Here is a 15131-nt window from a genome sequence, read left to right as displayed (position 1 = left end):
AGAGAATATCAAGAAGAATTTTTGTTTCTTTAATAAAATGACAATTCACAGGAAATTTAACAGAGCAAGTAATTTTTTTTATCATGACACAAAAATTACATAGGACACACTAAAATAGGCTCAGCAGATAATTTAAGGGGTAAAATTATGTGCTTCAAAGACTGATTCTCAGCTGCAGTGACACATATTAGTAACACATGTATTAAGAAATAAGCTAGAGAGAAAAAGAAAATGTAGATCCTCAACCTCATATGTTATACCAAAAAAATTCCAAAATTACCAATGTTTTTAACTCAATTAACTAATAGGGATAGACTTCCTAAAATTAAATGTTAAATTCCATGGTCAGAATTAAATTGAAAAACAATGATAGATCTAATTATATAAAGATTTCAAATTTCGTTCATCAAGAAACAGTGTAAAATTAATTGGCAAACAACCTAGGAAAATACCAGAGAGGATTAGTATACCTAATATGTAAAACATTCATGCAGACTGTGAAGACCATAAAATTAAGGTTAAATGGGCAAAGCAAACTGGAAAATTCACAGAGGACAAGAAATGACTAAGAAATATGTCTTTAACAATAAGCATGTAAATGAAAACAGTATACGAATTAATATCTTATTAAGTTAGCAAGGTTTTTATTTTTAATGATCATATTTAGTGCCATAAAGGTTACAGGTGACACAATCATCCTGCAAGTAAATCAGTAAAGTCCCAGTTGTGGGCTATGTGACCTTGGGTGAGTTGCTAAACTCTTCTAAACCTCAGTTATGACATACAGTATCCATCTCATAGAGAAGCTAGGAATAATACTTGTAATACTAGTCAGGATAATACTTGTAAAGGGCAGAGCACAGAATCAGACACATTTTAAGGCAAGTATTATTAGTATTTCTGGGAAACAGTCTGACAGTATATATGTAGTCTTCTCAGACTCTAGGCATCACTGCTTTTACATTCAATTTTACTAATATATGTTAGTATATATATTTACTAATATATTTTACATTCAATTTACTAATATATTTACATTCAATTTTACTAATATATACTAATTTACTAATATATTTAAGGGTGGGATCATAAATCTTTATACAAGTTTTCTAGCTCTAGTAGCAGTTAAACTAAAAATTTTAGTTTTAAGAAAACTAGAGATTTATACAATAAGCTACAGGAAGAAAACTTCCTTGGGTGAAGCTATTAAAGTAATACTGTATTACATGTACTCTGAAGATGTTTTTAATGCATGCTGCACAGAAATCCCACATTAGGGCACTAGCAATCACACAGATAGCATGAAAAAGATAACAAAAGTGCTCAGAAATCCATGTCTTACTGCTTAAAGTTTACTGAAGTGTAACAGCTGGGAAATCTCTTAGCAACCACAATGTAGAAATATATCTGTATACTCTTATCTGTTCGTTTTATCTTTAACTGATCAGTAACAAAACCATGTGCTATATTGAGTAAGGAGCCAACTGCATTTGAAGTCAAGAGACCAATGAAAATCAAGACCTCCTTTTCTTATGTCCTCATGCACACTAGGGGGCACTTGATCACTAACTTTAACTTTAAAAAAGCATTAGATTTCCAGACTTAATCAGTAGCTTTTACATCTGATGTCAATTGGACAAAAAAAATACCATGAATGAAATCAAATGCAAGTGGACTTACCTTAGTTACAAACACTGTAATTAGGAAATAGTATATCAGAGTAATTAGGCTGCCCTCAGAGAGACAGAAATATTTCCTAGGTTGTCACATTTGATTCTTGCTATAGAGCTACTGGATATCAGTGACTAACATACAGTAGTCCTCTACAAATACCAGCTAAATCATGGAAAAGATCAATGATGAAGTAGCAACTAGCATCACAACATTTTCTTCATATATATATATATATATATATATATGTATATATATATGTATATATATATATTCATTATATACACACACACATATATATTCATTATATATATATTCATTCATTCTTTATATATATATATATATATATATATATATATATTCATTATACACACACACACACACACACAGACACACACACAAAAGCAAAATATTCTTATTAGATTTCACTGGATACAAACTGGCCTGAATTAGTGGAAGGCATATATTATAGAATATTTTCAAAGATTTACTGTTCTATTATTTTCAAGTAACTCCAATTAACTGCCCACAAAATGCTGTCAAGCAGATATCTAACCAAACCTCATTTAATGAATACATAAGACTTTGTAAGTAAATGTGGTGACTGGAATCTTAATAACATCCATAGAAGTTTGATGTTCTTGAGGCAAGGATATAATAGTTAAGAGCAACTACATGACTGAATCTTCTGAGATATTATTCTTCTTAACCAGTGAGTTTGTTAACCAGATGACACACAGCTAGGTCAGAGTGATAATGAACACGGAGCATCTCCTTTTTTCAGTGGGAGAGAAAGTATGTGATCTCAGGGTTTGCAACACACCTTCTGTATGTTCTCTGCTGCCTTTTTAGTAGCTCAGCAGGGAAAAGAGAAATTGACTATTTCTTTGAAGTTTTTCTTCCTTTTGGTCATGAAACAGAGATGAGAAGGCATGGCCTAAACTATTTCTGTTCACACTGGTCTTAACATAAGAAAATGCTATCTACACTCAAAATCTGTCTACATTCAATACATTTATTTCAGAGTAAGGTTGATCTAATGCTTTTTTACTGATTGATACTACTTTCAACCTTTTCCTTTTTAAAAGCCCAATTTGCTTATGTAGAATATAGTCAATTCTGCACTCCCAATTCATCAGCCTTCTCAATTTTATCTACAGGCTTTTCTCAAATAGCATTCTTTCTAGCACTCAATCCTAGACCAGATATAGAGCAAAAATCAGGACGATAAACGTTTAGATCTCAAATCCAATACCCCAAGAATCTGAAAAATTCAACCTCAGAATCTGAAAAATTTCATCATGCTCATCTGTAATTTCCAAGCTGTAGTATATAGAAATTTATGATTCTAATATTAAAATTCTTTATCTTAGATAGGTTAACTACTTCTCTACTATAACATGTTTTATTTAGCTGTGAGTATCACCAGAAGGCTTCTTTGTATTCATGCTAGTGAGATGGAAATAACATTCTAACCAGAGATAATCTTGCCAACTTGGCTTGATTTTAAGAAATCTATTTCATGTATATATTTTTTTTCTTTTGAAAAAATCGAAAAGCAAGACCTGTATAAATAATATCAACTCCTTATCAAAAAGTTGTCCCCTTAAAGAAGTAAATTTTCCTACAGGTTCTTAAATTAGCATTAAGTATATATGGAGACCCAGAATATATAGTTAGGAAACAAGCAAATTGAAAACAGCATTAACTTGATTTTCTCTTCTTTGGTTAGCTTCTATCTGCTCCTTACATATCATTTGTGTAAAGTTTGAATTGGAAATCTGAAATATTCTTCCCTAATGGAATGTAAAAAAAGAAACCAAAGATGATTACTTTTACAACACAAACAAATTTAGCATTTATAGAATAATACTAGGAACAATAAAGACAATAACACTACTTCACACACTAAGCAGTTCTTTTAGTGCAGGTATATATACTATTTACAATCAGCCTGTTTCATAATTTATTTGCCATAAAGGAATTCTGACTCTAACATGATAGCCTTTTTGATGGGAATGCTAATAATATTCGAAATGTTAGCAAGCAATGATGCAGGAAGATGCATAATAATGCTTTTTTGTGTGTGTTCTTTAAATTAGCCTTCATCTCAATGTGTCCAAAGAGTACTCATATTTAGCAGAAGTTTTAGGATAAGCTGGAAAATAATTCTTAAAAAACTATGAATAATGGTCTAAGCTAACTGAGTAAATTGTCAATGTGTATTTATGAGAAGGAAGAGAACTTTGAGATAACCAATTCCTTTTGGCAAGTGGTTTACTAAAGCTATGACCAAGCATAAAATCAGAATTTTTTTCACATTATATAAAAGTAACTCAAAGTTCCCATAAATGGGAAATAAAACATAAAAAAATTTAAAAAAACATAAAAATAAATGTTTATTTATTTATTTTGAGGGGGGAAGGGCAGAGAGAGAGAGGGAGAAAAAAATCTCAAGCAGGCACTATTATGTAGCCCAACATGGAGGTCGATCTCACAAACTATGAGATCATGACCTGAGCCAAAATCAAGAGTTGGATGCTTAACCAACTGAACCACCCAGGTGCCCTGAAACATACTTATTTCTAATAGCTTGATTACAAGGGAAAAAAATCTTCCCAACCTTCTCCACTTACCCAGAAGTTTTGCAATGATATAAAGGGCTTGTCCCCAAAGAAAGAGTTTTCCGTCACGGCCACAGTTGCTAGGAAATCGCTTTTGACTACCAGGGTTTCTTTTCTCATATTCTACAAAATCTGCTGGCACATAATAGTACTTTGGTATGACAGGATAACCTGTGGAGTTTTAAAATAAATATTTGAAATACAAAAATCAGTGTCCTCCTCAAATTTTCCCTTCAAGAAATTGCAATGTTAGAAAGCAGAGAAATAGGTTGTAAAGAAGGTAACAGATTTGATAAGCTATAGAAAATTGGTTATTTTGGCTTTCAGAAATTGCCAGTGAAAAATGTGGATAAAGCTCCTTGATTTTAAAACACTAATTTGACAGCATATGTTATGCTTTAGCCAATAATGTGTACATAATCTCCTTTAACAACATTTAATTTTAACACCTTTAAATGAATTGATAAAAATACAGTAGGCAAACATTTAGAGCCATAGAAGCTATCTTTAATAGGATTAGTCTGTAGAAGCATTACAAATGAGATATTGTGTAATCCCAAATGAAGAATTATAACCCTGAGCCATTGCTTAAAGCAAAGGAATCCCCATTTTAAACATTAAGTCCATTATCTACCATTCAATATCATTGAAGGGAAAATAAAATCCATTGTCTCCTTGACCGACCCATTTAAAAACATTCCTTGATAGAAACTAAAATTTATTATTCAAAGACTAAAATCTTTGTGGATGACATAAAAGGAAAAAAAAAATAACAATAACATTCTAATACAATGCTACAGAAGACTTTGCACTATCAGCCCACAGTACACTTAATTTTCCTAATAAAATTGCACACATTTCTCTAAAATTTGCTTCCTTCATACATCCATCAATAGTTATATTTGTATCTAAAATCAGTAAAAAGGTCTATGATACACAAAGAATAGTTTGAAAATCACTCTCTGAACATGATAAAGACTGAACTGCTGTACACTGAACTACCACCTCAATGCATCAATAATGTACCACTGAATACTAACAATCTGATTCAAGGGATTTCAAATAGTATATTCATTATAACATGCATTACATTATATCTCACATTGGACAAATTACTATTTGTAGCATAAAGATATAAGTAACTGGTTTTAAAATTTAATATTTATTTGGAATTCAATGTTTATCCACAAATATTTCACTATTTTAACATTACAAGAATTTTCAAGGGTGAGCACATACTGTGAAGTTTTTCTTCTAAGATACTTGTGGAAAACCGTAAAGAATATCACAAACTTCGTGTGAGGTAAGAACGGGCCCAATGCTATAATTGCAAGTTTGTACACCATGTCCATAAGACCACCCACTTTTTACCCACACATAATTTTTTAAATTTTCAGATAAATATGTTTTCAAAGCTGTTCACATATATATTATTTATTTATTTATTTATTTATTTATTTATTTAGTACATATTCTTATTTTATTAATACTTCCAAACCCTGAAGTATTTGGAGCTTCTTCTTTGGAATTCTTTGAGAATTAGTTTTTTAGTCATACTGACTATGCGCCCTACTGGTGTTTAACTAAAACCAACTAAAGACTCCTAAGAGTCTTTAAGCCATTTCTAAAATATTAAATCTATCCTCAAAGGATGAGGCATTAGCACAAGGCAGACATTTAAAATAACATGCTAAAGATCAAAGAAACAACTCCAAAGAGGAGGCTGAATGTTTTTGGAAATGGTAGTACCTTTAGGCTAGGGCAGAGCCTCTTAAGGTAGCCCTCTGGAAGGGGCAGCATTTACCTGAACACAGCATTTCTGATGATCTGGACAAAAATCGGTCACTCTATATTATTGTCACACTACACAGAGTGAAGGAGTTTTCATAGTAGGTAATCAGAATAAGAACCACTGCCCATCTGGCAAACTATTTTGCAACGATTATGGCCATAACCACCTAAATTTACTCCCCATCCTTGTCTTGCCCAATGAACTCCTTTTATAAAGACAAACTTATAATAACCAATGAATAGATTATTCTTTATAATTCATTCAAGGCTCCATTCATTTTTTCACTTTAATATAAATAGCTTTATTTAAAATGGCATCATTTAATGCATTACAAAGGAACATTAAGGAAATATCAGCAGGAAGAATTTCTTAAAAAACAATCCAACTATACCTTCTGTGGTCTGATGAAGTACTGGAGTCAAAAGATCCTGATATTCCTTTACTTGTTTGGGATTGCCTCTAAAAACTCCTAAAATGTAAAATATTAATCCAATAGCATCTGAGGATAAGCACCACAGAAATTTTACCTTAAAAAAAATCCCAGTTATGATTATTTTGGTAATTTTGTATGTAAATGATAAAAATAAAATTGAAAAAAGGTAATGCAAATATGTATCACAGTATTCCAGGAAATTGATTTTAGAAGGTCATGTTAGCATTTAGAAGTGAAAATTGAATTTTAATTGAAATTTGTCTATTTTTAAGTATAAATGTTATAGATATTCACAATGTCACAGATTATAATATTCATTATTACTATTCATAAAAAATTTTTCTTTGCAAATAGGAAAATATATTTGTATCATTTCTTAATAACTCCAAAGTATATTTTTTAATTCTTTAAATGATTTAATATTCACTCAGAAAGCAGAATAGCATATAGCATATAAAAATGCAGAGCAGTTAACATCACTGAGGTATAGTCTATTTTACTAGCTGAAAGGGTCATATTTCATCTGCTTTTCTTTAAACCACTTATATTCTATACCTTAAATTTCAGGAAAAAAGTGTACTTACCATCAATCATCATGTAAAGGAAAAATATGGGAAATTCACATTCAATGCCATCAAAGAGCTAAAACAGAAGACAAAATATTAAAAATTTCACTAAAATTAATTAGAACAATTATAACAATGATGGTAATTAGAACAAATATATTAATTATATATACTGAACAATTGTAGTTAGGGTATACATAGATGATTTATATAGTAATAACAAAACTGGACTGATATAAGTAGCTTCATTGTTCTTTTAAAAAGAATTCTTAGAACTCTTATTATTCAAAACCACATTCATTTAATACATCATATACTAATCATTCATTCAATAAATATTTACTAAGTCCTTTGTAATGCCTGGCACCAACTAGAAAGGGGGCTATGAAGGCCAAAAAAGAGGGGACTTGCCCTCAAGGGCTCACAGCCTAGTGGGGAGTCAGGCATGTCAATAAACAACTGTAGTATCATATGAGATGTCTACACATGTTACATCAGGAACACAGGAAATGAAACAACTGAATCTGCCTAGGGTTGGAAGGGTTTATAAGAAAGGAGATGCTTCAATTAATGCTTGATGGATTTTTCTGGGGAGATGAACTAAGGGAACTCAATGCAGAGAAAACAATACTACAAACTACAGATGTATAAGAAGACAAAGTTTGTTAGACTACCAGCAAGTCAGTATTTCTGGAACAAACAAGAAAGAAATCATGAAAGCTAATACCCAAGAGGTGGGGGGACCAGGCTAGCCAGATTAGAAAGGGCCTGGCAAGTAAAGTAATTAAGGATATCCAGAAGGAGGCAGTTGGATACACAGTAGGGCACTAAGAGGGAGAAGTATAGGTTAGGGATAGAGATCTGGAGTTAAGAGTGATAGCTGAAGCTATGATTGCATGAAAAGAGAATAGGACTAAGTAAGGATGGAACTCAGGAGAAGAGCAATGCTTAGGAGGTGGCAGAAGAAGAATCTGAAAAGGAACTAAGAAAGACAATGACAAAAGAGAATTAGGAAGAGCATAGGATCACAGAAAATGAAGAAAGTTCCAAGAAAGAGGTCTCCATTAAAGCATTCAAATGTCAAGGAGAGGTTCAGTGAAAATCATCCACTACCACCAGTGACCTAAACTAACTGAAACCAACACAGCTACTGGTAAATGCTGAAGAGCTGGAGTGTAACATGAAGGAGTGAGTAGGAAGCAAACAAGGATACACACCAAGAATAGACTATGCATTTCAAAAGTGTGGCTACAAAGAGACAGAGAGGATTGGAGACAGACAGGAGTAAGGTTTTTTGGGTTTTTTTTTCTTCTAATTATGAACATCACTGTGTTTATGCTGAGGAAAAGAAGCTGATTGGAGTTGGGGGGAAAGCAAGACGAAGGAAAGGGAAAGTGAGGAAGATGAGGAGGATAAAAAGAAAAAGATAGAGACAGACATCCTTCTACCAGAGAAGAAAACAAATGATAGAGTAAGAGACCCAAGGAAGTAAAAGAGAACAGGTTAAGGTGTACATGTGGAGGGTTAGCCGTAGGATAAAGAACAGACAGCACCTTCTGTGAGACAAGAGAGATGAAGGTAGGTATGGATGAAGGACAGATGGAATGGAGGATGTCAAACAGAAATGAAAGGCTATGGGGTGCCTGGGTGGTAGTCAGTTGAGCGTCTGACTTTGGCAAAGGTCATGATCTCGCTGCTGGTTGGTTTGAGCCCCATGTAGGGCTCTGTGCTGACCCCGTAGAGCCTGGAGCCTGCTTTGGATTCTGTGTCTCCCACTCTCTCTGCCCCTCCCCCATCGCGGTGTGTGTGTGTGTGTGTGTGTGTGTGTGTGTGTGTGTCTCAAAAATAAATAGGCATTAAAAAAACAGGTGGCTCAGTCGGTTAAGCGCCTGACTTTGGCTCAGGTCATGATCTTGCGGTGGGTGAGTTTGAGTCTTGCGTCAGGCTCTGTGCTGACAGCTCAAAGCCTAGAGTCTGTTTTGGATTCTGTGTCTCCCTCTCTCTGCCCTTCCCCCGCTCGCATTCTGTCTCTCTCTCTCTCTCAAAAATAAACAAATTTAAAAAAAATTTTTTTAAAAATGAAAAAACAGGGGCCCCTGGGTGGCGCAGTCGGTTAAGCGTCCGACTTCAGCCAGGTCACGATCTCGCGGTCCGTGAGTTCGAGCCCCGCGTCAGGCTCTGGGCTGATGGCTCAGAGCCTGGAGCCTGTTTCCGATTCTGTGCTTCCCTCTCTCTCTGACCCTCCCCCGTTCATCCTCTGTCTCTCTCTGTCCCGAAAATAAATAAACGTTGAAAAAAAAATTTTTTAAATGAAAAAACAGAGAAAAAAAGAAATGAAAGGCTATGGAGTAAGAAGTAAAGTCTGAGAACTTGAACACAAATAGAAAAAAAAAAAGCTGGAAAAGCTTGTAAGGGGAGTTCCTAGCAGAGTCACACAGCAGTACTGACAAGGAGTGAAATCAATGATGAGGACTGAACCAAGATGGGTGTTCTGAATGTGGGGTGGCATCTGTCCACGGTGCTGTGGCTTTCCGTGGTGGTGCTCAGCAGCAGTTACAGAAATAAGGAAACTCTGCTCGACTGACCCATATTTGACAATATTCAGGGCAGTAGTTACAGCAAGTCCAATTCAAATGTAAGTGCTGTAAATCAGCTCAGAAATGTTATTAAATAGAGAAGAGATATCTGAAAGTGCTTAAGAGATAAATGGATCTTGTGACCCAACCTAGTAGACTGCTATAAAGTTTCAAATATGTACACAATAAAATGGCTCCTACTGCTTCTAGATGATAATTGTGAAATTAAGTAAAATGACAAATAGCTTGTCTAGTTGTCCAGCAAAACTAGGTATTAAATATTAAAGAGTGGCACTTAATTGCCTAACAAATTACAAGGTACAATGTTGCCAAGACATTTTCTATATACAGATCCATGGGATCTTCCTCACCTATCTTCAAAGTTAGGACCATGCTTACAAAAATAGTTTTCAGTCTACACCACCAAAGGGAAGTGCTCCCTTCGGCAGCACATATACCACTAAAGGGAAGTCTTTAGCAATGTGGATGGATGCTTACCCTTTCTTTGGGGTGTTATAATTTTCTGGACAGCTTAAAAATAGCTACAGTAAACCTAGATAAAGTGGTATGTATGTGCACTTGAAATAACTGCTTTAAAACTAAATATTAGGGGTGCCTGGGTGGCGCAGTCGGTTAAGCGTCTGACTTCAGCCAGGTCACGATCTCGCGGTCCGTGAGTTCGAGCCCTGCGTCGGGCTCTGGGCTGATGGCTCAGAGCCTGGAGCCTGTTTCCGATTCTGTGTCTCCCTCTCTCTCTGCCCCTCCCCCGTTCATGCTCTGTCTCTCTCTGTCCCAAAAATAAATAAACATTGAAAAAAAAAAATAAATGAAAATACTGCTTTCTCTTTAAAAAATAAAAAATAAAAAATAAAACTAAATATTAAGAAGACTATATTTCAAAGGGAAATATCTAAGTGAAACAGAAAAAAAAGAGCATTTGTTTAAAAGACTGAAAGCTGAATCACAAATAGATATTTCCTATTATATAAGGCAAACAATATGGAGCAGGCAGGCAAAGTACTGAAAGTGCAGTTAGAAAAATTATTCATCCAGTGAATCAACATGGCTCAATATTAGCAAATGGGCCTTACTACTAATAAGGCTAACACTTACTGAGTGCTTACTCTGTGTCAAGAACCATTTGAAGCACTTTTAGATATATGTTAACTCATTTAATCCCCATAAGAACTTCAATAATAGTATGATTATTTTACCAATGAAAATTATTAAACACACAGAGGTTGATTAACTTGCCCAAGGCCAGATAGCTAGTAAGTGGCAGAGCCAGAATTCAAACCTAAGAAGCCTGTTTCCTGAATCAGTGCTTTTGACCACTCTGTTATGGTATGAAATCTTTTTTGATACCTTAATTTCAGCTGGTTTGTAGTAGCGTCGGTTGGGATCTTCCAATGATGTTCTATAACCATCTCTCAAGAAACGCTTAAATCCATATTTTCCTTTTAATTTTCTAACTACTTTATCAAGTGTCTGGCTAAACAAAGCTTCATCATCCAGGGCAAATGCAGGATAACTGATGCAAGGTAGTAGGGCAGCATCTGTGTTCTGGGGGCAACAGGAAAAAGAAGGTAATGTAAGTGCCTGCAATGATATGATCAACACAGCCCAGTGAGAATCAGGGAGATGAAAAAGTCAATCAGGTTACATAACTGACAATGAGGACATGAATTAGCAAACCTTACAGAGAAGATAAAAATTTATCCATTAATAAGGAGTATTTTCAATATTTGACTGGACTCAAACTCTAAGGAAGTGTGTAAAAATTTAACACCGATAATTAGTAATTACAACTTAGTCTGTCATAACATTGGTTTATAATGGTGAAAACAGAAAACAATCTGAATGTCCCACAATTAGCTGAGTAAACTAGCAGTCATTAAAATTTATATTGTAGAAATGTTTATAGATGTGGAAATATGCCCATTCATAGAACTAGGTTATCAAGCATTATAAATAATATTCTTCCATTTTATAAAATAAAAATATTACATATGTACATAAAACTATGTGCTAACATACAGACCCAAATGTTGTCACCCTAAAAGTATAACTAAGTGGTAAAATGAGTGGATGTCACATTATTATATTTTTATTTGTGGGTTCTTTTTTTTTATCATAATCTTATATTACTTCTATGAAATAGTTCTTTTTACATAATCACATTATTTTATTTGGGATGTTTTCTAAGAACAGAGCCAAAAAAACCCTAGAAAAATCTATAATCAGGTACTATAGGCATATAAAAGTTTAAAGATGAATCACATGATTGAAAAGAAACAAAGCAGGTAATTTTATTCAAAAGAAATATAAATCATGAAAAACATTTTTCTAATATTCTATGACCAAAAAATTCATTTGGGTATAATGTTGCTACCCTCTCCTCCTCCCCCTCCAAAATAGGTCTAGTTTTCTATAGTTCTACAAAGACTCAAGGACAAAATAGCTTTGTCCACAGCTCTGTTCACTTCCTAAACTAAACTTCCACAGGACAGCAGAGTGAGGGGCAACATTTAATCTCCTCACTTCCTCTCGCAACCTCTAACATTTTAAGCATTTTCTTGGGGGAAGCAATCATAAATGGTAGTTCATGTTAATTTATTATGACAATATCTTACGGTGCTTGGGTGACTCAGTTGGTTAAGCAACCAACTCCTGATATCAGCTCAGGTCATGATCTCACAATCATGAGATCAAGCCATGCATCAAGCTCCTCACTGAGCATGGAGCCTGCTTGGGATTCTCTCTCTTTCCCTCTCTCTCTGCCCCTCCCCCCTCAAAATAAATAAATAAACATTTAGAAAAAATAATAATATCTCACATGAGATCTTGATTCTCTGGGTAACAGTGAACACAAAGTTTGCCTATTGCGATTGTGAGCATCAAGATCCACAAATATAACCGACCAAGAACATCCCTGGAACAAGAGAGAAAAACACATTTCCTAAATCAAGAAAAAAGAACTTTTAGAATGATGCAAGAAATTTCACAAAAATTCTAACATTTGTTGCATTTTAGAGTGACCTTACAGAAGATTTAATTTTGTTTTAATATTTCCAGTATTTCCCAAATTTTTTGCAATAAACATATCAATTTTATATAAAAATAAATATTATTTTTACATTTTCCATATTTCTCCTTAATTTTCTTATAAATCAAAACATAGTGATTACAAGATAACTAATCAATTAAGGATATTTATTTTAATAAAGATAAAAATTGTTTAGCTAGCATTTTTGATAAGGAATAAAGCAAGAACTAATCAGAATTCATGAAATCTGAATTATACAGTCCTAAAAAGAACATTGATTATATGATCTAACTAAACAAAGTTAGATATAATCTATAATTAGAGACATAAAAAACTATTTGATTACAGTATAAAGGATAGGAGCATCTCTAATAATAATAATGCCACATAATGCTAGCTAATATTCATAATGTCAAGCACTGTTCTTCACATGGATTATCTCACTTAATCCCCAATATGTAGATATTATTATGCTCCTTTTAATGAAGAGGATGCTGACTGCTAGTTTAACAGAGGAAGGGTTCAAAAATCAGGTCTTTGACGTAAAAGCTCATGTCTTAACATGAGTTACACAATTTCCCACATTAAAATATATCTTTCAAGTAAGAACCAAAAACTTTAACAGAAAAATAGGTACCCAAAAAATGGCAATTGGTTTAATAACCAAGTTAAAAATAAATTACTGGGGCGCCCGGGGGGCTCAGTCTGTTGAGCATCCGACTTCAGCTCAGGTCATGATCTCACAGTTTGTGAGCTCGAGCCCCACATGGGGCTCTGTGCTGACAGCTCGGAGCCTGGAGCCTGCTTCAGATTCTGTGTCTCCCTCTCTCTCTCTGCCCCATACCCACTCATGCTCTGTCTCTCTCTGTCTTAAAAATAAATAAAACATTGGGGGCGCCTAGGTGGCTCAGTCAGTTGAGCATCTGACTTCAGCTCAGGTCATGATCTCACGGTTTGTGAGCTCGAGCCCCACGTCGGGCTCTGTGCTGACAGCTCGGAGCCTGGAGCCTGCTTCAGATTCTGTGTCTCCCTCTCTCTCTGCCCCTCCCCTGCTCACGCTCTGTTTCTCTCTGTCTCAAAAATAAATAAAAACATCTAAAAAAATAAATTAATTAATTAAAAAATAAATAAAACATTAAAAATTTTTTTTTAATTTACTATTAGCACTTTTCATATTCAAGAGAATCGTCATAAGCAAATATGGCTTTTTTTATTTTATTGGGGAGCTAAATATTTTCATAATGATAATAGGGTCAATTTATCAAGAAGATGAATCAATACTAAATTTTTATGTACCAAAAAAACAGAGCATCCAAATAAATGATGAAAACTGATAGACTTGAAAGGAGAAATAGACAAATCCACAATTGTAAGTTAGAGAATTTAATAACAATCTCTTAGTAATTGATAGAACAAATAGAAAGAAATTCTGTGAAAAAATAGTAGATATTAAAACATTCAACTATCTTGACCTAATAGACAGGACATTCTACCAAACAACAGCAAAATACCCATTTTTTCTCATGTGTGCATGGAACATTTACAAAGACAAATCACATTTTGTGACATAAAATTAAAAGACATAACAAAATACAAGGTGTGGACCTTATTTGTATCCTGATTAGCATGAATCTACTGGAAAAAAAAAACACCAAGAAGCAAAGGGGGAAATTTAAAAAGGTATTAAATCAATAATGAGTGTTAAAAAAAGAAAATGCAGGGAATGAAATTGGTATACAGAGACTGCTTCCATAATAAGACAATACTCAGAAAAATACATGGGGAAAGGAAGAAGAGAACTCTATAACTTTCATGTTACTTTAATATTACCCTCTAAATCTCATCCAAATTTACACCAGCCTCAAAGATGTATTCACCCTGAAACTGAAATATTTCAAATCAATCACCTAGACGGACTCAAAATCTAGTACTACTACACTCTACATCAAAATATCAGATTCACTATATGTATATTTTTCCTGTTAACCTGTTCATACGTGAATATTATCTCTAAAAATAGAATAATTTTTCATTCATGGTATCATTTATTAAATCTCTCTTAACTCTGATAAATTAATAAAAAATGAATGAGTAAAGCTGACTCTCAACAATGAGATTAATGCTAAACTGTCCTTTCTATGATTTTAAAGTCTCAGCTTCTCATCGCCACCCACAAAACTGAGCTCACAAAGTTTGATGCAGTAGCTGCCATTGTCAGAGTAAGTACTCTCTCCTTTGAGGAAAATAAACAAGAAAGAACTTGATCTCTTCTCTCAAGTAACTGACCCAGGTGATATTCCTAAATAAGATAAATATTAAGCAAAACAAAAAGACTGCACATGGCAGTACAAAACTATATACCAAATGATTGGCTTAGATGAAAGAATACTAATGACAATAAACTTAAGTCAACAGGAGAAAAA

At 33.9% G+C, this 15131-nt stretch overlaps 1 protein-coding gene across 7 annotated transcripts in view; it reads right to left on the bottom strand.

The window, feature by feature from the left end:
• PHKB (phosphorylase kinase regulatory subunit beta) overlaps positions 1-15131 on the bottom strand; it is a 269902-nt gene that overhangs the window by 96880 nt on the left and 157891 nt on the right. For all 7 annotated transcript variants that reach the window (XM_045442643.1, XM_045442642.1, XM_045442644.1 and 4 more), the window contains 5 exons: positions 12499-12594; positions 11028-11225; positions 7105-7162; positions 6479-6556; positions 4308-4466 (listed from right to left, as the gene is read on the bottom strand). In XM_045442643.1, coding sequence (XP_045298599.1) covers positions 4308-4466; positions 6479-6556; positions 7105-7162; positions 11028-11225; positions 12499-12594 — 589 coding nt within the window. The remainder of the gene's footprint in view (positions 1-4307; positions 4467-6478; positions 6557-7104; positions 7163-11027; positions 11226-12498; positions 12595-15131) is intronic.

Source organism: Leopardus geoffroyi, chromosome E2, assembly GCF_018350155.1.
Source record: "Leopardus geoffroyi isolate Oge1 chromosome E2, O.geoffroyi_Oge1_pat1.0, whole genome shotgun sequence".
Lineage (NCBI taxonomy): Eukaryota > Metazoa > Chordata > Mammalia > Carnivora > Felidae > Leopardus > Leopardus geoffroyi.
The sequence above is the reverse complement of the archived record's forward strand: the minus strand, read 5'-3'. Positions and strand labels throughout refer to the sequence as shown.